The sequence below is a fragment of the Oncorhynchus nerka genome, linkage group LG24, assembly GCF_034236695.1.
Source record: "Oncorhynchus nerka isolate Pitt River linkage group LG24, Oner_Uvic_2.0, whole genome shotgun sequence".
In the NCBI taxonomy this organism is placed as follows: Eukaryota; Metazoa; Chordata; class Actinopteri; order Salmoniformes; family Salmonidae; genus Oncorhynchus; species Oncorhynchus nerka.
This window is the reverse complement of record NC_088419.1, coordinates 63,061,629-63,088,748: the sequence shown is the minus strand read 5'-3', so window position 1 is coordinate 63,088,748 and position 27,120 is coordinate 63,061,629. Positions and strand designations below refer to the sequence as shown.

General features: G+C 40.9%; 1 protein-coding gene across 1 annotated transcript in view; it reads right to left on the bottom strand.

Annotated features, from left to right (window-relative positions):
- Positions 1-23,440: 23,440 nt before the first annotated feature.
- LOC115108408 (ephrin type-B receptor 1-like) overlaps positions 23,441-27,120 on the bottom strand; it is a 208,327-nt gene continuing 204,647 nt past the window's right edge. Inside the window, exon 16 of the mRNA XM_029632688.2 lies at positions 23,441-26,460. Coding sequence (XP_029488548.1) covers positions 26,352-26,460 — 109 coding nt within the window. The 3' untranslated portion in view covers positions 23,441-26,351. The remainder of the gene's footprint in view (positions 26,461-27,120) is intronic.

Sequence of the window (27,120 nt, the reverse complement as noted above, 5' to 3'; positions counted from 1 at the left end):
AATGAACAGGGTACAAAGAGAATTTTCAGAAAATAACTGAAAAGCATTGTCAATTCAACCAGTGCCTGCTGTGCCTGTTAAATATGTGTAATGAAATTTTAATTAGAAAAATAAAGAAAGCGATGATGTACAGAACAGAAAGTCTCCCAGCAAAATGGGAGGGCTCTTTCTGAACGTTGCAAAGCATTTAAAATCATATCAAATTCGTACAAACAATTATTATACAGCTTACAGTTTAATGTGGTATATAGATGAATAATTATTATTGGAGTGTTCCTAGCCTATATCCACAGATTGACAGATTTCCACGCGGAATATTCTAAAATACACATAAAAACAATATGCACATTTTCCCACCAGAGATGTTTTTCAATCAAACTGACTTGTTGCGGATCAAAGGCTATGTGTGATTACGTAGTGCAGAAAAACATTTATTTTGCTATTAAATTCCCATGTTTTGAATAAAAAAAATCTAAGTTAAACGGGTTTTCATTGCATTTACAACTCTATAGATGGTTTAGTCACAAAAACTGTTGAGTTATGTAGCAAGAATGTGCGCTCTAGACAACAGCTCACATATACAGCGCGGGTAGGCAGATTATTTTGGATAAAAACTATATTATCTTTATTTGTCAAACGACAGCCAAGCATCAATCATCATGTCACCAGAAGAAGACACTCAATATTTATTGGAAAGGAGCATCAAGCTCATAACTGTGTGCTTTCACCAAGTTTATCATAAATATTTTAATCTGTAGCCTAATAAACTGCATACTTGCCGAGTTGTAGTAGCCTACCCGACCGCTTGTAGGCATCTGCATGGTCCTAAAGTACATTGTTTTCCTCGTTTTGTATCACATTGCTATTTCAGACATGTTGTTGCACCCTGATGCTATCAATATTTACGCATAAAGACAGTGTCGAACTCATCTATATATATATATATATAAAAAGAGAGAGAGAAAGAGAGAGAGAGAGAGAGAGAGAGAGAGAGAGAGAGAGAGAGAGAAAGCTTTGGAAGCTCCAAATGAAATTGGAGTTAAATGTCAACTTTGTAATGAGAAAATTGGGTGAAGTTGTCCACAAGGCATTCAGCTTAAATACAAAAATGATATTCTACAACCTGTTTTTGTCAGAATTGAGTTTCAACTCTTTTAAGAGTAAATGTAAAATAAGATAGAAATAACAAGGAGAAGGGGAAGAGAAGAGGTGTTTTTTGCTGAGAGACATGTGGAATACAAATGGTGTTTGGCCAGGCAGGCAGTATTTTGAATGCCAGTGGTGCATGCATGCATTCATCATCTCATTTCTGGTGAATATGGCTCCTCTTCACACTCACATGACAACCTGCTGTCATCTGAAGTCCTTCATCAGATTCAATGATGACCTATGTATCATACAGAGGGGGGAGATGGACAAAGAAAGAGGTGTGATGGTAGCATTTGGAATGACCCTCATTGGGAAGGACACACATAGGGAGTAAGAGCATAGAGAGAAGAGGAAATGGTGACTGGCTCCCAAAGGTACTAGTAGCTTCATTAGGAAGGCCATAATGAGTCCCAACACAAGTGTGCATCTGAGCTGATAACGCCATCCAGCATGAGCAGGTAATTAGACAAATATTGTTAGTGTGGCACAACTGACAGAAACACAGTGTGCAGCGTGAGATAACAAAACTCAACCTGAAAACAGGTTTTCAAACTAAGCTTGCAATACATCTCCATAGGAACTATGAATGTTAGTTTTCATCCATTGATGTCTCGGCTTCAAATACGTCAGACATATCGACTGGATCAACACAGAAGAAGAATAATCTCTCTCCTTAGGACGATATATAGGTCAAGGGAGGATGTGTGGTGTTTGTAGTCAAATCAAATCAAATGTATTTATATTGCCGTACATCAGCTGATATCTAAAGTGCTGTACAGAAACCCAGCCTAAAACCCAAACAGCAAGCAAAGCAGGTGTAGAAGCACGGTGGCTAGGAAAAACTCCCTAGAAAGTCCAAAACCTAGGAAGAAACTTAGAGAGGAACCAGGCTATGAGGGGTGGCCAGTCCTCTTCTGGCTGTGCCGGGTGGATATTATAACAGAACATGGCCAAAATGTTCATAAATTATAATAATCACAGGCAGAACAGTTGAAACTGGAGCAGCAGCACGGCCAGATGGACTGGGAACAGCAAGGAGTCATCATGCCAGGTAGTCCTGAGGCAAGAAAGAAAGAAAGAAAGAAAGAGAGAATTAGAGAGAGCATACTTAAATTCACACAGGACACCGGATAGGACAGGAGAAGTACTCCAGATATAACAAACTGACCCTAGCCCCTCGACACAAACTACTGCAGCATAAATACTGGAGGCTGAGACAGGAGGGGTCAGGAGACACTGTGGCCCCATCCGATGACACCCCCGGACAGGACCAAACAGGAAGGATATAACCCCACCCACTTTGCCAAAGCACAGCCCCCGGGTCGTAGTTGTAGTGTCAGATGTTTCGAATATACACTGCTCAAAAAAATAAAGGGAACACTAAAATAACACATCCTAGATCTGAATGAATGAAATATTCTTATTAAATAGTTTTTTCTTTACATAGTTGAATGTGCTGACAACAAAATCACACAAAAATTATCAATGGAAATCTAATTTATCAACCCATGGAAGTCTGGATTTGGAGTCACACTCAAAATTAAAGTGGAAAACCACACTACAGGCTGATCCAACTTTGATGTAATGTCCGTAAAACAAGTCAAAATGAGGCTCAGTAGTGTATGTGGCCTCCACGTGCCTGTATGACCTCCCTACAATGCCTGGGCATGCTCCTGATGAGGTGGCGGATGGTCTCTTGAGGGATCTCCTCCCAGACCTGGACTAAAGCATCCGCCAACTCCTGGACAGTCTGTGGTGCAAGGTGGCTTTGGTGGATGGAGCGAGACACGATGTCGCAGATGTGCTCAATTGGATTCAGGTCTGGGGAATGGGCGGGCCAGTCCATAGCATCAATGCCTTCCACTTGCAGGAACTGCTGACACACTCCAGCTACATGAGGTCTAAAAAATGTGCCCACTCTAGACTTGTCTTGCATTAGGAGGAACCCAGGGCCAACCGCACCAGCATATGGTCTCACAAGGGGTCTGAGGATCTCATCTCGGTACCTAAAGGCAGTCAGGCTACCTCTGGCGAGCACATGGAGGGCTGTGCTGCCCCCCAAAGAAATGCCACCCCACACCATGACTGACCCACCGCCAAACCGGTCATGCTGAAGGATGTTGCAGGCAGCAGAACGTTATCCACGGTGTCTCCAGACTCTGTCATGTCTGTCACGTGCTCAGTGTGAACCTGCTTTCATCTGTGAAGAGCACAGGGCACCAGTGGTGAATTTGCCAATCTTGGTGTTCTCTGGCAAATGCAAAACATCCTGGGCCCTCATACCACCCTCATGGAGTCTGTTTCTGACCGTTTGAGCAGACACATGCTCTGGCAGTGCTCCTCCTGCTCCTCCTTGCACAAAGGCGGAGGTAGCGGTCCTGCTGCTGGGTTGTTGCCCTCCTACGGCCTCCTCCATGTCTCCTGATGTACTGGCCTGTCTCCTGGTAGCGCCTACATGCTCTGTACACTATGCTGACAGACACAGCAAACCTTCTTGCCACAGCTCGCATTGATGTGCCATCCTGGATGAGCTGCACTACCTGAGCCACTTGTGTGGGTTGTAGACTCCGTCTCATGCTACCACTAGAGTGAAAGCACTGCCAGCATTCAAATGTCACCAAAACATCAGCCAGGAAGCATAGGAACTGGGAAGTGGTCTGTGGTCACCACCTGCAGAACCACTCCTTTATTGGGGGTGTCTTGCTAATTGCCTATAATTTCCACCTGTTGTCTATTCCATTTGCACAACAGCATGTGAAATTGATTGTCAATCAGTGTTGCTTCCTAAGTGGACAGTTTGATTTCACAGAAGTGTGATTGACTTGGAGTTACATTGTGTTGTTTAAGTGTTCCTTTTATTTTTTTGAGCAGTGTATATATATATATATATATATATATATATATTTGTTAAACCTTTATTTAAGTAGGTAAGTCAGTTAAGAACAAATTCTTATTTACAATGACGGCCTATCCCAGTCAAACCCTCCCCATAACCCGGACGACGCTGAGCCAATTGTGTGCCACCCTATGGGACTCCCGATCACGGCCGGTTGTAATACAGCCCGGGATCGAACCAGGGTCTGTAGTGACACCTCTAGCACTGAGATGCAGTGCATTAGACCAGATATGGATAGCTAAACGGCAGCAGCAGGGAAATCATTATTGTTCACCAATAGCCTATCATTTAAAGGAGACAAATAATGAATGTGTATGATGGCTAAAGGCAATGTTATTATGCCTTTGTCACACCTGAGTGAGATCTAAATATAGCCAGAAGGCTGCCTGGGAGAGTGGAGGGGATGATTACCTGGGATCAGTGTCACCAGTGGAAGAACGGACAGTCACATAAGCAAGGGACAGGGGGTTTAAATATAGGCCTGCCACAAAAGTGTTATTCTCCTGGGCCTGCAGGAAAACTTAGCAGTTCAACCAGAGTTCATTTCTACCATGGAAGAGGTGACATCACAGAAAAGAGCACATAAGTGTTTCTCTGCTCTTCTCTTTTTAAAATACTAGTCTTGACTCTCTACATTTATACATTTGTAGGATGTTCTCCAAAATATAGAAGATTACTCCCTTCCCTTCAATATCAAACTCACTTTTAAAGGCAAAATATTTTAGGAAACTCAGCAAATTTATATTGATAGAATTTCCACTAGAAATTAAAATGTGTTTCACAGTCAAAAAAACATTTAAATCAGTCTTGAGCACCTCCTACTCAATTTGAGGGCTTGTTCGTCAGTATTTAACAGCCATTGAAATCCATGGAATGACAACCCTTTTCCATATGCTATGTATGAAAAATAAAACATTTATTGAGGACCAGAAACCCTGCAGGCAAACACTTTTAGTCCATCACTGGTGTTCTATATGTTCTGCTTGAATATAAACTATTTCCCTGTTATCTGTCCATGTTTGTCAAAGATTAAAGGCCAAAAATGGACATGTCATACAATATACTGTACTCTATCAGTAACGACACTGAAGAAACCAAAAATACCACAGAAATAAATATTGACACCCAACTACAGCACAGTAGCTACATACCCTGCACCCAAAAACATATCAGTGCCTCTGTTCAGCCTGACATGGAATGGTAGTCTTCAGAGATGGTAGTGAAAGAGAGGCCTGATGACTGAGATGGAAGCAGCGAAGTGTCAGTGCTCCAGTGATTTACGGTTTCATTAATGGACAATTAAGAGGCCTCCTATTAAAAACATTATAATACCAAACACCAACAAACAATTAGTACATAATCACGTCCTCATCTCAAACGGACTCCTTAATATTGACCAATCAGCCCCCGATTTATGCGGCTAATAAAAGTGTTTACAAACATTTGATTGCTAATTTCAACATGAGCAGGTACTGTATGTAGTGGTGTACTGTAGACTTCACGGTTGTAATATAATTTCATTGAGCTAACTCAAAATATATCCTCAAAGCCATTTTGATTACATTACACTCATCTATTTTCCTTTTCATTCCCTTTATTCTCTGCCTAATAGTCAGTCATATATGCATAAATCATCACTAAGGTCCACCAAAGAGCAAAAGTGACTTGAGGAAACAGAGAAAAGTTTGTCCCTCTACAGAAATGTTACTCATTTCTACAGTAAAGGGGTTATTTGGTGACAGTCACCTTCTCCGGAAAAACACACAACTGGCACTCAGATCTGCGACTGGCTCCCCTGACGGCCATAAAAAGCATTCATTAACATCAAAGCCTTCTTTTTCTTAATTACCCGTGCTCACCCTGCCCTTCTCTGCAGCACTACACTGCTGCCTAATTAGATTAAAGCTATTTTTAGCCTCAGATCTGGATTTACTCTGTGGTATAGTCCTGGCATTTTGTTTCAGATGTGTCCCCTTCTGTAATTCTTGTAACCTTTATTTAAATAGGCAAGTTAGTCAAATCAAATCAAATTTATTTTTTATTTTTTTTATTTTTATATAGCCCTTCGTACATCAGCTGATATCTCAAAGTGCTGTACAGAAACCCAGCCTAAAACCCCAAACAGCAAACAATGCAGGTGTAAAAGCACGGTGGCTAGGAAAAACTCCCTAGAAAGGCCAAAACCTAGGAAGAAACCTAGAGAGGAACCAGGCTATGTGGGGTGGCCAGTCCTCTTCTGGCTGTGCCGGGTAGAGATTATAACAGAACATGACCAAGATGTTCAAATGTTCATAAATGACCAGCATGGTCGAATAAGTTAGTCAACTTATTTTGGTATAGGGGACGCTTGCGTCCCACTTGGCCAAAAACCAGGGAAAATGCAGCGCGGCAAATACAAATAAATTGATATAAAAATCTAACTTTCATTAAATCACACATGTAAGATACTCAATTAAAGCTACACTCGTTGTGAATCCAGCCAACATGTCAGATTTTAAAAAGGCTTTTCGGCAAAAGCATAAGAAGCTATTATCTGATTAGAGGACAACAGTAAACAAAGAGGGTAGCACATTTCAACCCTGCAGGCGCTACACAAAACGCAGAAATAAAATATAAAACATGCCTTACCTTTGATGAGCTTCTTTTGTTGGCACTCCAATATGTCCCATAAACATCACAATTGGTCCTTTTGTTTGATTAATTCCGTCCATATACAGTGCCTTGCGAAAGTATTCGGCCCCCTTGAACTTTGCGACCTTTTGCCACATTTCAGGCTTCAAACATAAAGATATAAAACTGTATTTTTTTGTGAAGAATCAACAACAAGTGGGACACAATCATGAAGTGGAACGACATTTATTGGATATTTTAAACTTTTTTAACAAATCAAAAACTGAAAAATTGGGCGTACAAAATTATTCAGCCCCTTTACTTTCAGTGCAGCAAACTCTCTCCAGAAGTTCAGTGAGGATCTCTGAATGATCCAATGTTGACCTAAATGACTAATGATGATAAATACAATCCACCTGTGTGTAATCAAGTCTCCGTATAAATGCACCTGCACTGTGATAGTCTCAGAGGTCCGTTAAAAGCGCAGAGAGCATCATGAAGAACAAGGAACACACCAGGCAGGTCCGAGATACTGTTGTGAAGAAGTTTAAAGCCGGATTTGGATACAAAAAGATTTGCCAAGCTTTAAACATCCCAAGGAGCACTGTGCAAGCGATAATATTGAAATGGAAGGAGTATCAGACCACTGCAAATCTACCAAGATCTGGCCGTCCCTCTAAACTTTCAGCTCATAAAAAGAGAAGACTGATCAGAGATGCAGCCAAGAGGCCCATGATCACTCTGGATGAACTGCAGAGATCTACAGCTGAGGTGGGAGACTCTGTCCATAGGACAACAATCAGTCGTATATTGCACAAATCTGGCCTTTATATGGAAGAGTGGCAAGAAGAAAGCCATTTCTTAAAGATATCCATAAAAAGTGTCATTTAAAGTTTGCCACAAGCCACCTGGGAGACACACCAAACATGTAGAAGAAGGTGCTCTGGTCAAATGAAACCAAAATTGAACTTTTTGGCAACAATGCAAAACGTTATGTTTGGCGTAAAAGCAACACAGCTCATCACCCTGAACACCTCATCCCCACTGTCAAACATGGTGGTGGCAGCATCATGGTTTGGGCCTGCTTTTCTTCAGCAGGGACAGGGAAGATGGTTAAAATTTATGGGAAGATGGATGGAGCCAAATACAGGACCATTCTGGAAGAAAACCTGATGGAGTCTGCAAAAGACCTGAGACTGGGACGGAGATTTGTCTTCCAACAAGACAATGATCCAAAACATAAAGCAAAATCTACAATGGAATGGTTAAAAAATAAACATATCCAGTTAGAATGGCCAAGTCAAAGTCCAGACCTGAATCCAATCGAGAATCTGTGGAAAGAACTGAAAACTGCTGTTCACAAATGCTCTCCATCCAACCTCACTGAGCTCGAGCTGTTTTGCAAGGAGGAATGGGAAAAAATTTCAGTCTCTCGATGTGCAAAACTGATAGAGACATACCCCAAGCGACTTACAGCTGTAATTGCAGCAAAAGGTGGCGCTACAAAGTATTAACTTAAAGGGGGCTGAATAATTTTGCACGCCCAATTTTTCTGTTTTTGATTTGTTAAAAAAGTTTGAAATATCCAATAAATGTCGTTCCACTTCATGATTGTGTCCCACTTGTTGTTGATTCTTCACAAAAAAATACAGTTTTATATCTTTATGTCTGAAGCCTGAAATGTGGCAAAAGGTCGCAAAGTTCAAGGGGGCCGAATACTTTCGCAAGGCACTGTATATCCAAAATGTCAATTTATTTGACGCGTTTGATCCAGAAAAAAAACAGCTTCCAAAACGTGCAACGTCGCTACAAAATATTACAAAAGTTGCCTATAAACTTTGCCAAAATATTTCAAACTACTTTTGTAATACAGCTTTAGGTATTTTTAAACGTTAATAATAGATCAAATTGAAGATGGGTCAATCTGTTTTCAATAGAGGATGAGAGGAAACTAACGCTACTTTTCAAGTCTTGGCCAACTCTCAACAGCGTTACCCTTTTCCAGGAAGGCCCTACTTCTTCATTGCACAAATGAATAACCTCAACCTCAACCAAATTCCAAAGACTGGTGACATCCAGTGGAAGCGGTAGGAACTAAAAACAAGTTCCTAAGAAATATCATTTGCCAATGAGAACTCAGTGAACAGACAGAGACCTAAAAAAAGACATTCTGAACGGGTTAGGCCTCAGGGTTTTGCCTGCTACATAAGTTCTGTTATACTCACAGACATGATTCAAACAGTTTTAGAAACTATCCAAATCTACTAATAATATGCATATCTTATATTCTTGGCATGAGTAGCAGAAAGTTGAAATTGGGCACGCTATTTATCCAAAAGTGAAAATGCTGCCATCTATACCTTAATTAAGAAGTTAAGAACAAATCATTATTTACAATGAAAGCCTAGGAACAGTGGGTTAACTGCCTTGTTCAGGGGCAGAACAACATATTTTTACCTTGTCAGCTCAGGGATTCGATCTAGAAACCTTTCGGTTACTGGCCCAATGCTCTAACCACTAAGCTGCCTGCCACCCCATATTACCGGTTGTATGACCTGTTGGTTATTACAACTGATTATTCTGATCACCATACCACAATAATAATCTCTCTGACTACATGAATGAAGGGAAATAGTAATGATAGAATACAATAAATGCAGTATATCTGTCACATTTCTGAATGTCTTTAAAATATCGATAATATTGAGAAATGCATTCTAGCCTATAGTTCTAAGCCTACTGTATACTGGTTATGCCTGGACATTGAATTACCCCATCAATTCAATATACTTTTTACTTGTGTTTAATAATGTGTTATCACAGCAGGTTCAAGGATCCAATCATCGGATTACAAACCAGTACTTATATCAACACACAACCATTTAACCAATCATACAGCTATTCATCCAAGATCAACTGTAAGCGCCTTATGACTCAATCCCTAAAGGCTGGGGGATTTCTTGACCTTTGTGAAAGACATGAATGCTAAACTGCTGTACTATAGGGGTGAGTTTTCTGTGCCCTTTAAAGACTCATATCATTTCCTCTGGTGGGAGCATCTCTGTATCTCTGAGTAACCCTGTCCTTGGCTCTCTAGCATAGGTCATATAGATGGAATGGATGCAGAAAAACAGGATTAGAAATAGTGACCAATTTATATGATAATTTTGTCAATGATGCACTATCCTGAGCAACTGCTATTCCTTTCAGCTGCTTGTTTAGCAAGAGCAGAATAATTATGGAGATGAAAAGCGGTCTAATTACCGTAAGCAGCTTTAGCATTCAGAGTATCATCAGAGCAGAGCATCAGTCTTATCAGTGATACAAAAACATAAACATATGTATACACACAGATACACACAAACACATTCCCGAACACACACACCTTTCTTTTTTATCTACTCTAGCGTCTGTACCAATGATGTACAGTGCCTTCAGAAAGTATTCATACCTGTTGACTTAGTCAACATTTTATTGTGTTACTGTCCTTGTTCGGGCGGCGTTCGGCGGTCGACGTCACCGTTTTTCTAGCCTCCACCGATCCACTGTTCATTTTCCATTTGTTTTGTCTTCATTGTACACACCTGGTTTCCATTCCCAAAATTAAGTTCCTTATTTAACGCTCTGTTTCCCCCATGGTTTTGTGCGTGTTTGTTCATTGTAAGTTGGTCTCATTTGTGAGCTTGATTTATTTTCCTTCTTGGAATATTTGTTGTTATGAGTAAAGTTAAGTTTATTACTCATCTCTGTGTCCTGCACCTGACTCCGCCTTACCTGCTACACCTAGACACCTTACAGAAAAAACGCACCAAGAAATGGAGTCAGCAGGTGCACACAGCCCTCCTTTGTTAGTAGAGGAGCACGTCCAGCAGCACGCGACAATGCTGCAAAGTCTCGGCACAGCTATGGATCGCATGCTGCAAACAATGGAGCGATGGGAGAGAGGAGGTTTTCCAGCACCCCCATCATCATCAAATCAACCCACACCGCTGTCCACCCCTCCTTCACCTGGTCCCAGTGGGATTCGGCTCGCACTTCCGAGGGAATATGATGGGCCGGGAGCTCCAGCCGGGTGCCTACAGCGACCGTCCACCCGGCTACTTCGGGACGCGAGAGCGTGTCCGCCCTCGTCTCCTGTCTATCTGGGAAAGCTCTTGAGTGGTCCAATGCCATATGGGGAGTGGGCGACGCGGCGTCGCATAGTGGACCACTATGAGCATTTCACGATTGTTTCACCTAAGACAGGAGTGCACAGGACTTTGCTTTGGACTTCCGAACCCTGGCCGTCGCCGCAGGATGGATTGATCGACCATTACCGGTGCAGTTTGCGCGAGGACGTCCGTCGGGAGCTGGCCTGCAGGGACACCACCTTAACATTCAACCAGCTGGTGGACCGGTCTATCCGGCTGGATAACCAGTTGGCAACCCGCGGACGTACGGATCGGGGTCTGTCAGTTCCATCCCCCAGCACCTCCGCACCGACACCTATGGAGCTAGGAGGTGCTGCTCTTAGGGTGACCGGACGGGGGGCCATTCCCAGACCATCTGTGGCCGCAGAGGGCACACTGCTGGTCGGTGCTGGGGAGGTTCCTCAGGGAGTCGAGGCAGCAGTGTCACCCCAGGTGAGTAGGCACCAGACTCACTCAGAGCTCCCTGTTGCTCACATGTTTGTGTTTATAGAATTTCCTGAGTTTCCCCCGCATTCCCAGCATAAGGCGCTAATAGATTCAGGCGCAGCTGGGAACTAGATAGTCGACCATTAGGGTCGGGGCTGATTAGGGAGGCCACCGCTCCACTATGCATGGTTACGCAGGAGGGTCATGAGGAGAGAATTGAAATGGTAAAAACACACAGACATCGTGGTGAAGAAGGCACGACAGAGATTCTTCAACCTCAGGAGGCTGAAGAAATCTGGCCTGTCCCTGAGGGCCCTCATAGTTCTACAGGAGCACCATCAAGAGTATACTGTCATGCTCCATCACAGCCTGGTACGGCAGCTCCTCCGCCGCTGACCACAAGGCAATCTGCACGACCCAATGTGCACCTATCACATCTTCCATAAGAACAAACAGGGCAGGAAGGGATATGGAGGGTGTGCAAATTGTATTTTCTGTTGAAAAAATCAAATGAAATGTTCACCAAAATGTGCATCTTTCCAGAAAGCATCTGATTGCAGTTCTGGATTTGCTATGCTGCATTTTTTTTACAGAATTGGCAGAGATGATGTGCTTTGGAAATATCAACTTGGACATGACAATGTTTGCCTTTCCGTGCCTTGTATAGCTTACTACTGAATATGATGTAAATGTATGCTCAGATATGTCACCTTCATGTGAAGAAGCACAATGATTTTAGACGCCTGAACAGGTCAAATAACTCGGATTTGAGTCGGATTTAGCCCATTTTTGATCAAACTAAAATGTCTATGATTCACATATCATGTAATGATATCTATTGAAATTATCTTTTTTTTTTACGGATACATAAATGATCAGGTAATAACTACAGATATGATCGATTTTAGAAAATATGTGGATTCGTTCATGACCGAGTGTAAAGACCATTTTACAAATATGTAGGCAGGTACACCAACATCAGGTGCGTGTCTTGAACTTATCTCCCCCGCAGATACAGTATTTCCCTGAACTCATACGGTACCAGGGAGGTCCGGATTGTTTTTTATAGGGCAAGGCAGCTCTAACCAACATCTCCAATCTCGTCTCATTGACTGGACTCCAGGTTAGCTGACTCCTGACTCCAATTCGCTTTTGGAGAAGTCATTAGCCTAGGGGTTCACATACTTTTTCTAACCTACACTGTGAATGTTTAAATGATGAATTCAATATAGACAAGAAAAGCAGAATCATTTCTTTGTTATTAGTTTAAGCACACTATGTTTGTCTATTGTTGTGACATAGATGAAGATCAGATCAAATTTGATGACCAATTCATGCAGAAATCCAGGTAATTCCAAAGGGTTCACATACTTTTTCTTGCCACTGTACGTCTCGTGTCTGAAAAGTTGAATTTCGACTCCACTTTGACTCTATACAGACGCTTTGCCTGTTTTATTGCCTGCAGAGGGAATAACTACACTGTTTGTATTCTGCCATATTCCCAGTCACCTTGCCATGTTTAAATGCGGTGGTTCGTGCTTTCAGTTTTGCGCAAATGCTGCCATCTATCCACGGTTTCTGGTTAGGGTAGGTTTAAATAGTCACAGTGGGCACAACATCTCCTATACACTTCTTGATAAACTCAGTCACTGTATCAGTATATACGTCGATGTTATTCTCTGAAGCTACCCGGAACATATCCCAGTCAGCGTGATCAAAACAATCTTGAAGCGTGGATTCCGATTGGGCAGACCAGCGTTGAATAGTTCTTAGCATGGGAACTTCCTGTTTGACATTCTGCCTATAGGAAGGCAGGAGCAAAATGGAGTCGTGGTCAGATTTGTTGGAGTAACAGTGGTTGAGTGTTTTAGCAGCGCGAGTACTACAGTCTATGTGTTGATAGAACTTTCTGCAGGCTTTTTCTCAAATTTGATTTGTAAAAATCCCCAGCTACAATAAATGCGGCATCAGGATATGTGGTTTCTAGTATGCATAAAGTCCAGTGAAGTTCTTTGAGAGCCGTCGTGGTATCGGCTTGAGGGGGGATATACACGGACGTGACTATAACCAAAGAAATTACCTTGGGAGATAATATGGTCGCATTTGATTGTGAGGTATTCTAGGTCGGGTGAACAAAAGGACTTGAGTTCCTGTATGTTATCACAATTACACTATAAGTCATTAATCATGAAATATACACCTCCGCCCTTCTTCTCCCCGGAAATATATTTATTGCTGTCTGCACAAGGAACTGAGAACCCAGCTAGTTGGACCGACTCAGGCAGTATATCCCGAGAGAGCCATGTTTCCGTGAAACAGAGTATGTTACAATCCCATGTCTCTCTGGAAAGAAACCCTCGACCTGAGCTCATCAACTTTATTATCCAGAGACTGAAAATTAGCGAGTAATATACTTGGAAGCGGTGGCTGGTGTGCACACCTCCTAAGTCGAACTAGAAGACCAGAACTAGAAGTACCTCTCCTTCGCCGGCGTTGTTTTGGGTCGGCCTCTGGAATCAGTTCAATTGCCCTGGTGGGTGCGAACAAAGGATACGCTTTGGGAAAGTCGTAATCCTGGTCAAAATGCTAGTAATGCTGGTGAGTTACCACTGCTCTGATATCCAATAGTTCTTCCCGGCTGTATGTAATAACACAAAACATTTTCTGGGTTAATTACATAAGAAATAATACATAAAAAACAAAGGATCAGAGAATTAATCTAGTACAGAAAGCATAAGCTACAGCTAGGTAGCACTGCATTATATAAAATGTGGTGAGTAGTTGACTCAAAAAGAGAGAAAGTCAATAGTTTAACAGTTTTGAACATGTTAATTTCTTCCAAAATTAAGGAGAAGCAAAAGAGAAATATAGTGAAAGACACGCTTTTTTTCATTTCACCGATTCTGTTGAAAAATATTTAGCAAATGGAAAAAAACATACCTGAATTTGTCAATAGAAACTCTTGTTTGCAACTGTTGGACTAACGATTACACCCTATATCAGATGGATGTAGGCAAGAGTGTGCAAGGCAGTATTGAATGCCACTGTCTGTCACCTCAAATGTTGCTCTCGACTTGTGTGCACCTATGTTGTAACCTTTCATTCATAGGCTAGATTGTAGCAACCTCAAGATGGATATAGGGAAAATTTGAGTTTCATGTCATAGCCTAAACCTATTGCTGTTACATTGAACCGGGTGAATGGAAAATGAATGAGAGTCTTCTGATATGCTGTAATAGAAATAAGGCCATTCTCATGAAAAGAAATCATCCAACCTCATCTTAAACGTATAAATTATTGGAGACAGGCGCAGGAGTTCATAATAGGGGGGTTTAATACTCCACCCAAAATATACAACATACCATGAAAAGGCACGGGGACGAAGCCCAAAACAAACACGTATACAAAAACACAGGGATGTAACCCAAACAAAAGAGCGAGATAAAACTTCTAATAAATACACGGGGACGAGACCCGCCATACACTACACGGGGCGAGACCCGTAATAACAAATGCACAACAATACACAGGACGAGGCCAGTAATAACAAGTGCACAATACACGCAGCACGAAAGCCGAAACAAAGCACAGGTATTCACAGACCAATGGACATGGGAACAGTAACCGACAAGACAATGGTAAACGAAGGGCACATACATACAATTACTAATCAGGGGAAATGGAATCAGGTTTGCATAATGAGACAGTTAAATGATGCCTAGAGGGGTGCTCAGCAGTACCAGGGGAATCCGTGACACATAGGCATATTTAGGAAGTACATTTCCTTGGAAGATAACTGCCCCGTGCTTATCCGCCCATGCATAGGCTGTAACCTACTCTATTTAATTGAGACTACACACTCACCTGATCTCGTCAGATATGTCTACTGAACAGGAAGCAACAAGAATGATGACAGCAACACTTGCTAAGTTTTGCATAGGCCTATAGGATATAGCCTACCTTTTCAGGGGACAATTTGCAGGAAGAAACAAATAAATGGGAAATCAATATTTTTTGAAAATGAAAAGACACAATGCTCACTGTTCGTAGTAGCCTAACAGATGTGCACATTGTTCCTTTTCAAGGATGATTACATTTTTTTAATGCACTTTGACTCACGTTGGTTGAGCACCTTCCACTTCTTTCCATTATAAATATTTATTTACAGACATTGTATTAAACTACAGTCTAATCATATTTAAGTTAATTTCATTTTCAAGTTAACTGCCACTTGGTTCTCAGTCCATGTAGGCAGCCTACTCTATTTCAATGAGACCACACATACCAGGCGCACTTGAACTCACAACCAACTAGGAAAGGGTAGGCTACTGAAGTTGAAGCAGCGAAGTATGTGAATAATGCGAAAAATATGTGCTTTTAATACAATAGGTAGGCTAACGCATACAAAGCAGAAAGAGGAACTTTTCCAAATAATCTGTGTGGCAACAAAAATATTTTAAATCCCAAAGTCGTCTGTCTGACCGCCCTCTCCTGCTGCAGCATGAACAATGCTGACCTCACCGCAATAATCTCTTTGGGGTCCAGCAAGTCCTGAAGGCATCCCGCAGGAATGCAGCCCTCTAGTGCAGTCAGAACACAAAACTATGTTCATGTTTTAGGATGATCAGATGGTGACAGGGGTCCCAGCAGGGTCAGACCAGTCTACAGAGCTCAGGTGAATTAGGAATTGAATTAGTAGGACTGCAAAATTCACCTGAGAATGATACAAAGTTCCATCTTGAATTGATGGGTAGACCTACAGTAGCTACAGGACAGCAGTTTAAGCTTAAATCTATAGTCTGTGATCTGGGAATAATGGTCATTTCAATTATTGAACCACTGATTCTATTCTTGGATAATATAAAGTATACCAAGGTAATTCTTTGTCATGCCTCATTTTAGGAGGATCAGATGGCGACAGGGGTCTCAGCAGGGTCAGGCATCCAGGGAAGAACAGTCTGTGGTGGAGTTTAGTTGAATTGTTGCAGAAACCACACTTTATTCTCTCTGTGCAGCAACACTGGACAAGCCAGATGTTATTTTAAGCCAGTTTGACAAACCTCCAAAGTTTATTTCCAAACTGTATCAAAAATGTCAAACTAAAATGTGAGGAAGACCTGGTTGTCACACCCTGATCTGTTTCACCTGTCTTTGTGATTGTCTCCACCCCCCCGGGTGTCACCCATCTTCCCCATTATCCCCAGTGTATTTATACCTGTGCTCTCTGTTTGTCTGTTGCCAGTTAATTTTGTTTCGTCAAGCCTACCAGCGTTTTTTCCTCTGTTCCCGTCTCTTGATTATTCCTGTTTTCTAGTTTTCCCGGTTTTGACTTTTTCTGCCTGCCCTGACCCTGAGCCTGCCTGCCATCCTGCACCTTTGCCTCACCTATCTCGATGACTTACCTCTGCCTACCCTGACCCTGAGCCTGCCATCCTGTACCTTTGCCACACCTATCTGCATTACTGACCCCTGCCTGTCCTTTACCTGTCTTTTGCCTGCCCCTGTTGGATTAATAAACTGTTGTGATACTGGTAGAATGTACTATATGCCAGCGAAACTGAATTATATGCATTCATAAATGTAGTTCCTCTGCTGGAGGTGTAAAACATGAAAATAATATAATTAGCATATGTTATGGTCTTGTGAAGACTGGCTGAATTCTGGCAAACAGTATATTATTTTATCCCAGCATGTCTACAGATTCTCCCTTCTCCCTGTTTTTGTTTGCTTGGTAATGTTGATGCTGGAGACTGTTATCTGAAGAAACTGTGTAACCAAGCATTTATAGCAGCTAACAAATGCATTGCCATGAATTAGAAGGTTGGTTATCCTCCCACAATTTCAAGTTATGTATCACTAGATTTTATTTATGACAGGATTATGGTTACGCTGGGCAACTTTCATAAGGTCTGGATTAGGGCTGTGGTGGTCACAGAACTTTGTCAGACGGTGATTGTCAAGCAAATATCTGTCGGTCTCACGGTAATTGACCGTTAATTAACATATACACATTTAGCATCTCTTGGCATCCACACATAGCGTACAAGCCACTGATGCTGACCTTGGGAACATCTCAATTTTTAAAAGTCTAATAAATCCATGTAATATAGCCTATACCTTCACAATAAATCCATTATTTATTTTAGACAGGTCTAAAGAAGCATGACATGATGAAATTGTAGTCTATTTCAGAATAACAGAATAGCATACTCTGAGTTGTCCTTATGTTAGGTCCTGATATGGGTATTCCAAAAGGCTGTGACAAGATTTGCTTAGAATTCCGTGGCATTATTTTATAATATGCAGAATACAATTTGAACGATGCTGAATACAATAGAAAGGATATTTTGAGGGAGTGTGCACATGAGGCTATTCAGTGACTGATGTCGTGTGTACAGAACTGCGCAGAAATCAGGGGTGTATTCATTCTGCCAATTTGGTTGAAAAACGTTTCTTAAATGGAAGCAAACGGAATGAAACGTGGATAAACATACCTGAATTTGTCCAATAGAAACTATCATTTGCAATTGTTGGACTAAGGATTACACCCTAGATCAGCTAGATGCAAGCAAGAGTGTGAAAGGCTATATTGAATGTGTCACTGTCTCTCACCTTGATTACAAAAAATTATCTCGACCTATGCACCTAAGTTGTAAACCTTCATTCATAGACTAGCTAGGTTGTAGCAACCTCATGATGGGCATAGAGAAATTAGAATGTCATATGGTTGGCTAAATCTACTCATAACTCAGTCATAACTCTCATGTGAAGATCTGAAGGATCAGGTTACAGTGGGTCAGCTCTACAGTGTGCTCTCTCTCATAGAGGGGGAGAGTGGGAAGTAGGCTATTTTATGGCAGTCATAAAATACGCTGCCTTTATGCTATGTAGTGTTCGAGATTGGAATGTAAATTGTGGAACACAGAGAGACCCTTGGACATTAAATGTTTGAATAATTTTATTTTTATTTTTGAGAATGTGGGAGTGGTCCGTAGACACTTAAGGGACAGTCACGTCGAGTTTGTTTAATTTGGTGATCTCATGAAGGACAGGAAACACACATTACTGTGTCTTTGGTTGTGTCCACTTCTCAATTACCGGGTTGATGTATATGTATTTGAGTACATATGAAACTATTTGTGAAAATATTAAATGTGATGTTAGCCTTCTAAATGAGAGTATGTGTTTCCATATGAAGGTTTTAACCAAATTAGTGGCCACGCCCACGTGAGCATAGACATTACGTTGGCGTCATGAACCACCTTTTTCTCAGAAGTATATAAAACCCACTACAGACTAAATGTACATTAGACCAGAAAATATGGCGCTGTCGCTACATGTTGGAATGGTTAAGAAATCTACAAACTGAAGTCAAACAACGCCAGGACAGAGTCCCCACGTTGAAATGGATACCACTCTATAGGCCCAGGAGACCAGACAACATGTAGTGTTGGCTACATGGCTGGAAATGGTTAAACTCTGAGACTATCGATTCCTACAGAATAAGAGCAAATCCAAGATGTAGAATTACTAGTCTGCAGCTGGAAATTGCGTAAATCTAGTACGAGAATACCGACAACCGCGGAAGCATCCATTCTATGCAACGACCATCTGTACGCCTGATATATCCATTACAACAGACACTATCCAGAGCCGCTGAGAAAGCTACAACCACAAAAGACATTGTGACTTCTGGGGAAGTTAACCAGAGACTCTCTGATGAACTAACTCTCCAGCAGATGGACCAGCGATTCCAACAGAGAAGACAACCACGACATACGGGCATACGGGCATAAATATATATTATTTTCAAATAAGCAGCCATTCATGTGCAAAGCATTAACTTTTCAATGAATATAATTATCAACTGTGTGTAGTGAATCCATTTTGTCTTTCCCACTCTTTATCTGTCCCCACCCCTTTCCATTGTCTACCAAGCCGTCATATCGGTTTAGCCCACTAGGGACGTATGCATTGTGTTAGTAACCAATAACTATATTGTTGTTTATGCGTTTCTGTGATTTGTTTAGTTGATTGGTAAATAAATAATTAGGCCAATTTGTATATCACTGATTCATTATGGAGACTAGGGTTCATGCAGATATCCAAGGGTTTGCGACATTCAGAAATGAGACTAAGGTAATAATGATACATTAATAGAAGATATGAAAATATCTGAAGAGTTGGCTCGGGAAATAGAGACTATAAATATTTTCCTAGTTAATTAAAGTTTACATGATTAGTTTAATCATGTAATAATAATTACACATAGAGAATTGATTTGATAAAATAACAATCTTCACATTTAACGATAGTCACAGACACGACACTCTCCGTGTTACATTGAGCTGGGTGAATGGAATATGAATGACAGTCATCCAATATACTGTAATTGTCATGCCCTGACCTTAGAGATCCCTATTATTCTCTATGTTTGGTTAGGTCAGGGTGCGACTCGGGTGGGAAAGTCTATGTTTTCTATTTCTTTGTTTTTGGCCGAGTGTGGTTCCCAATCAGAGGCAGCTGTCTATTGTTGTCTCTGATTGGGGATCATATATAAGTTGTCATTTTCCTTTTGGGTTTTGTGGGATCTTGTTTTCTGTTTAGTGTTTCTGCCTGACAGAACTGTGCGCTTTCGTTTTTACGTATGTTATTTTGTTTGAGTGTTTTTTTAAATAAAATAACCATGAACACTTTCCATGCTGCGCTTTGGTCCACTCTTCCTACCACCAACGAGAGTCGTTACAGTAATAGAAATAAGGCCATGAACATTAAACAAATTATCGTCCTCCTTCATCTTAGACGGCACGACCGCCACTGATCCACAGTAAAGCCTATTGAGAGAAATTAATTAAACGTATTACTTAAACTCAACAAAGATATAATAGCAGTGATGGGCAATTTTTAACACAGAGTTAAACACAGAGATAAAATGTCCTCGAAGCCCAGTCTTCTATAGACAGGAGGCCTATTGCTGTGTAAAAAGGGGCCAGAGTCTACTTCCAGAAAAGCTGCAGACTAGATGAAATAAAATATAAATGATAACTTCCCCACAATATTCCAACATTGGCACCACTGGCTTTTTTTCTGCCAGTGGTTTTAGTCTTCCGTGACCACTGGAAGGAGAGTCTCTTCCATCTCTAGGAATTTCAGTATGGAGTGCAAAACATATCGCCCTATTAAATCACTGTCTGGCCCCGGATCCTGAATAATGCAGAGCATGACGGGAGAGGAGCTCAGGGATCATGGAAGAAGGGGAGCTGTGTGGTGCTGTGAGTTTCCTGAATTTAACGCCCTCTCTGGGGATTTCATCAACCTTAACCATAATCCTTCCCCCCTCTCTCTTGCCCCCTATTTCTCACTCTCTGCACTACATTGCACCTTATTTTCTGACAGGTTATTAAAGTGGTCCATGTGTCTTTTTATGTATATTGACTAGGAAAATGCATTTACTAAATACAGTACAGTCATCTATTTCCTTAGCTCTTTTTTTAAAAGACACCTTGCTCCAGCTCCTGCTGTGTGTGACGTATAAGCATGCTTCACCAAGCTTGACAATTGTTTAGGGAGGCCATTAACATGTTAAACAGGAGGGTTCAACCACAGGCACGACATCATACATATCATATGAAGACCATTTAGTGCATGGGTTCATATTATTGGCCCATTCTGAAAGAGCATTACATATCATGTTCTTTTATAGACTCAGCATACTCATTCACTCACAGGAACTCTGTTACCGCACACACACACCTCAACATCCTCAATCGCCACCAATTCTAGAGCACCACTAAAACATTCATTATTGTACAGTTCGTTAAATACTGTTGTGTGAAATGTATGGAGATCTCAGATGTTACAGTATGTTGCATATTTTGTATACGCAACAACATTTGGTATTTACTCAGACTGTTTGACAGCTAAGTTTATCAGAGGGTTAAGTTGATTGATTCATTCTGGTTGCAGACATGACATTCTACAACTGTTCCTCTTTCCTGGAAGATCTGGTTTGAGATAGATTAGTTAAGATTATAGGAATGACAGCACATAGGGAAACGCAGGGTTGCCTCTGGTACATCGTTTTGGCTGCTTCATTGATGTTATTTTTTCATGTTTCTGCTATGCAGCCACGTGAGTTCGAGTAAAACATTTAATAAAAGCCCAGTACATTTAATGATTAAATTAAAATGTGAATGCAATGTGTCATAATGGACACTTCATGGGTAAACAGAAGCTAATGGTGCATTAACGTACACTCATCCACTATGACAAAATATGTATTGTATCTGTCTCTCTGAATTTCCAGATTTCAGCTTTTCCTGCTGAGAAGGCTGGGGATCAAATTCAGTATATTTGAGAAAACTGTGGTTATTTCTGCTGTGCACACATTGAGCTGTCTAAGGGAAGAACTACATAGTAGGTTGCAGTATTATGCTGTCATGCACATTTAAACCTATGTATGCTTATGAATTAGGGTTAGGTGTGGACATGAAGCGAGCCTCATCCTAGTTCAAGCCTAACCTTAGCTTCAACCCTAACCCTTACCCTGCAGCAACACTAACCCTAGTTTCATGTCCCCACCACGGCTCAACCCTTACCCTAACCGTAACCATAACCCTAACCCTAGTCTAGATCTTTAATTTTAGGGTAACTGTCCAATCAGCAGCATCTATTGCAGTGAAGAACCACACATCCAATCTGTTGGATGACAGGTCCATTGTATGTTGCGAGGTCATTTCAATAGTGTAATTTTGTATTCAAGGTCTACAATATAACATTGTGGCCCCCATCATTGTCAAGAGGGTTTTGTTAGCAACAGTTAGCTAATGGACAACTGAATAATCCTTTTGGATTTAACCAGTTCTCAAGAACATGTCCTCCAGTAGAATAATAGTAGCACGCTGCTCTCTCCCTTATTACTTGAACTAACTCTGGTTCCTGTTGAACGGTAACTACTTGAAATATTGATTGTGAAGTTAAAAGACAGTAATAAACACATGCAATTAAAAAGCAATTGTGAGGGGTTTGTCAATTAACTGTGTACTGGAATTCCCCTGCAGGAGTTCTAAGGACAGATTAGAGAAACAGCCATTTGCCCACCTTGAATGTTGTTTTAAAAGTGGTTACCTAATTCATGTATAATGGCTCCTTCACCGGTAAATGATTAGCCAGCATTTTCATATGAAGTGATTAAAGTTAGCATATCAATTCACATTAAATGGATTTGTGCCACAGAAACTATAGCAACAAGATAATTACGACTATGAATAGTCATTAGAATGGGATAATTGACAATGGGTGTAGTTGTAGAAATGCAATTACAGTGAAGTGTAACCTCTCTTGTACGTCCTGACGCTGGGGATTCCATGTGAATTATAACGTGCCATGTTGATTAGGGCCGATATACCAGCATGCTGTCCTTTAATGGGATTACTTTGATTAAGTACCTTGTTTAATTGAAGTGGGTGGGCAGAGCTGAGGGGGCAGCATATTCCTAGAAGGAGTCATACTATAATATAGAGTTATAAAGATTATGTATTTTGTTGTGTATGTTCCAAAGGCTTTTAGTTCAGGAGAATATTCAAGCACCAACCTAATATTGAAACATGGGTAAAAAATTTAACGTAAAATATTTTTTTCTGCATCCTGTGTCTTTGTGCTGTTGTTGAAGAAACATTTACATTCAGTCCCATTTGAGACAAGAAATATGCCAAGTTTGAAATCCTGCCTCGGTTCGTCATACATTAAAACAGGCATTCCACATACAGCAAGATTACATCTGTGGGTACCTACACTCTCATTCCATCCCCCTTAAAATCCCATGTCAAATGTGTGATATGAAACTTCAAATAATGTGGTTCTCTTATTGCATTTGGCCATTGTTTATTACCCTATGTTGGATACTGAAGCGTAAAGTAATTTCAGGACCTCTATCGCTCCCACACACTTGATGCTGAGGGTGTCAGCATCAGCAATACTTCACAAAAGGGTTTATTGAAACATAAAAGGCTAAAGTTGTATTCTAACTTCTCAACGTAATGTTTTTTCAAGGGCATGTTAACACAGGCTTGTATTTTCAACTGCATTCACGCTGTTCATTTGTTCTCCACAACTTACAAGATCTCACGCAGACTGACGACCTTCCAGGGGAATACATGGACTTGCTTGATTGATTTGTCTTTATTGAGTGCATTTAATACAATATTTCTTCTCAGAAAGTTACAACTACAAACTCTGACATACTCAGCACAATAAACAAATTTGTAACTGTACAATGACACCCCCGAACAAATGAAAAGATCCCTCCTGGTTGTGTCAAGTCTTATTTACAGTAGGTTGGAAGAGTGTGTCCGTTCTCATGCCGCTATGTTGTTGCTTTCCAGCCTCAGTCCAGTGACATGGCCGGAGAAAAGAGCCACCAGTGAGATGTCTTTGAAAATGGAAAGGGGCTGTTTCACAATGAAAATGTAGGGGGAAATCTGTCTTGATCCAAGCAATCTACTTTTTTTTGACGAGCTGGAAATATCACATTCCTCAAAATGTAGATAAATACTGATTTTGAAAACACACAAACAAACAAAAAATCTGAGAAAAATTTCTCACAACACTCCAAAAACAGCAATATCCTGGGAGACAAGTTTGTTTAAGTGGCAGGAGAATAGGAGAGCAAGGGAGTGAAAGTTCGAGTTAGGGTTTGGGCCAGGAGGTTTCTTATCTGCTGGTGGATTACTTGAAGTGGCACAATTACAAGGGGAGGTGAAGTCAACGTGACAATTAAACAGTCTAGAAAGTCAGCAATACCACCATAAAGTATGTCCACTTGAATAAGGAATGAGTCCACTTACAGGAATCTCTAAGTTTGCCTCAATGAGTCTGGGAGTGTCTGCATTTGCTGTTGGACCTTGACTTTTAACGAGACTGTCTGAATTACAGAAAGGCACTTTAAATGCAGAACACAGATAAGAGACCTCACAATGTTACACTACTTTCACATTCAGTGGAAGTTCTCCAACTTCTCCCAGCTTTCATCTTCAAAATAACAACACTTTTTCCAATTCCACCAGTCTATTACCCGAATCAGTGGAGTGAAGCTGAACACTAACGTCCAACCGTTACCAAATTACTATTATAAAAAGGAAAACTTGAATAAGGACAGCACCTTTTTATGTCCCCACAGAATGAACAGATGTCTAATTTAGAAAGACTTGAAATTCCATAATGAGACTTTCTTCTTCAAAGTCTGCTTGAGTGCAGGTGATACAATACTCTCAGTATTATGTTATGCATTAGGTACTGTTGAGACAAATTTGGCGAAAGTGTTTTTGTAACACTTAACCTGATGGGCCCTGACATACAGTAGTCTGCTCTGCTCAATAATAACTCTTTGTTGCCACCAATAACTAACTGTGAGGGGTTACCATGACACTGCTGAAGACAGCTCCTACTGTGATAGTAGTTAGAGAGACAATGATTTGCAATGGAGATGGCAGATACTTTGTACATAGCTTCACATGCAGTCTAAGGCCTGCTGAGCAAATATGCACACAAATGAACAGTAGACACATTTTCAAAGGTATTATGTTAGAAGGCTCCCACTTGTTACCCTGTAATCCGTCATATTTGAGCTGGGTAATGAATTTGATGCTTCAGTTCCAGCGTCTAGGTCCCCAGGAGAACACAGCCACCCACTTCAAGCTATTAACCTGCACTGTTTCAACAGCCCCCATCATCACCACACATCATTATGAGCTGATCGCAAATAGATGATGTCTATCGTCAGTAGATATCAACGTAATTAAAGAAGGAGAGGAAGTACAAGGCAATGAAATGTCAGAATCTGATAGGAGAATGACCTGTCTGTAACGATCAGTATTCCCCCAGACGTTTTGAACCTCATTCCTGCCACTTAATGGCTTGGCGTGGGAGGAAGTCACCTGTGTTAATTAAAAGGTAGCTTTACAAAGTCCATCCCTATTACTTATATTCCGACTCTCTCTGTCATAATAACAACAACCTTCACTGACTTACATCATGCTTTTGACACAGTTCTTTAACGCGCCTCGAGTAGCCCAGAATCAACACAGCATGGTCAACCCAACATGTCAAACTGGGAAAGATGTTCTGTTGTCATGTTTGAAAAGGAACTGGAAATGGTAGGTAACGTTCTATTGTAGTAGTGTGGTGAAAGCACAAAGCACTTGAGACTGTCAATACAACTTTCAGATTTCATATAACCTTCACTGTCCCTGTAACATTATTTCTTAGCCTGGGTATTCGATGCACAACACTAGACACTTACTGACTCTTGTAGTTGTATGGGTTCAATGTCAATCTGGTCTCTGAAAGTCTAAAACATTACAAAGAGATATCTTATATGTATATATAAACAGTGTATCCTTTAATACAGAATCAGTCATGTCGGTCTTACCCCATGGATCTGCCTCCTATTGGGAAGAACTTCCAAGTGCCTCCATAGAAAATAACCCTTCATGACTACAACAATCCTAAACTATTCAGTTGAAACTAGCTGTTGTTGTTGCAAAAAATGCAAGCATAAAATTAATATCCATATAGTATTTACAAATCATCTTCAATATGAAGATTCATTTAAATAAGTCAATCTACTTGTTTTGATTTTAATATATTTTTTGTATCTTTTTTAAAATTTGGGTGACACCGTTTGATGCTGTTCTTTGGCTAAGTCATCCCATTGATCCTCACATAAAGTAGCACAGGTTTTTTATATTTTATTTTTCGCACTTTAAGACCATCTGTCACAGCAAGCAAACAAACGCCCTTGTATTTCCACTTGCTCTATTCTTCAGAAAAAAATAAGCCAACTTGATAGACTGCTGTGATTGAACCAGTGAAGTTGTTCTGAGGCAGAATCTTATCTTCTATCCCTTTGTACCTTCAGTAGACTAGAGGGCAGGTATCTTTCCCTCTGGTCTTCAGAAAGTGTGTTGTGGGCGTGAATGTTGTTGTTAGATCAAGGCTAGTGTCTCCACCCTGGTGTATTCTGTAGGGTCATCAGGAGTTCTACTATGGGTTCCATGGTGGTGGTGCTGGCCCCCCTGTAGTCAGGCCATGGAGTTGGGAGACTGGGCCATCTGGTCCCTCATAGACTGGACACTGCTCAGGATCTTCTTCTGATGGCCGGCCAGGGTGACTCCTATCCTCAACAGGTCTCTGACAAACAGGACGAACAGTGTCAACAACATGGCTGAGAGATGGAGGTGTTCACAGTACAGTACCTCATGGCTGTGTGTTTTCTCTTGGATGGAATTATTGGGCTATGATATTCTCATTGTGCATGTACTAATACATAGACAAACAATCCCACCATGCACAAAGACAATGGTACAATATTTTGTCTGCTTGGGGCAGAGCAGAAATATAAACATGTAGGGATGGTTTCCAGCGCAGTAAACAATGTGCCAGATACACTCCCTGCTAGAGATAAGCACTATATATTTTACTGTCCCCATTCATATGGTAATACACTGTTCTATTTACAATGGTAAGCCCAGAATGGACACAATTGGTTGAGGAGTGCTGGGAATTGTTGCTGACTTGTACAGTAGCAGTCAAATGGACAACAATAATCTCAAGGCAATCTATTTGATCAGCCTGAACAATGAGCAGGTTAACTTTTTTCCCCCCACATTTTTTTAACCAGGTAGGCTAGTTGAGAACAAGTTCTCATTTGCAACTGCGACCTGGCCAAGATAAAGCAAAGCAGTGTGACACAGACAACAACACAGAGTTACACATGGAGTAAACAATAAACAAGCTAATAACACAATTAACAAGTCAATGACACAGTAGAAAAAAAAGAAAGTCTATATA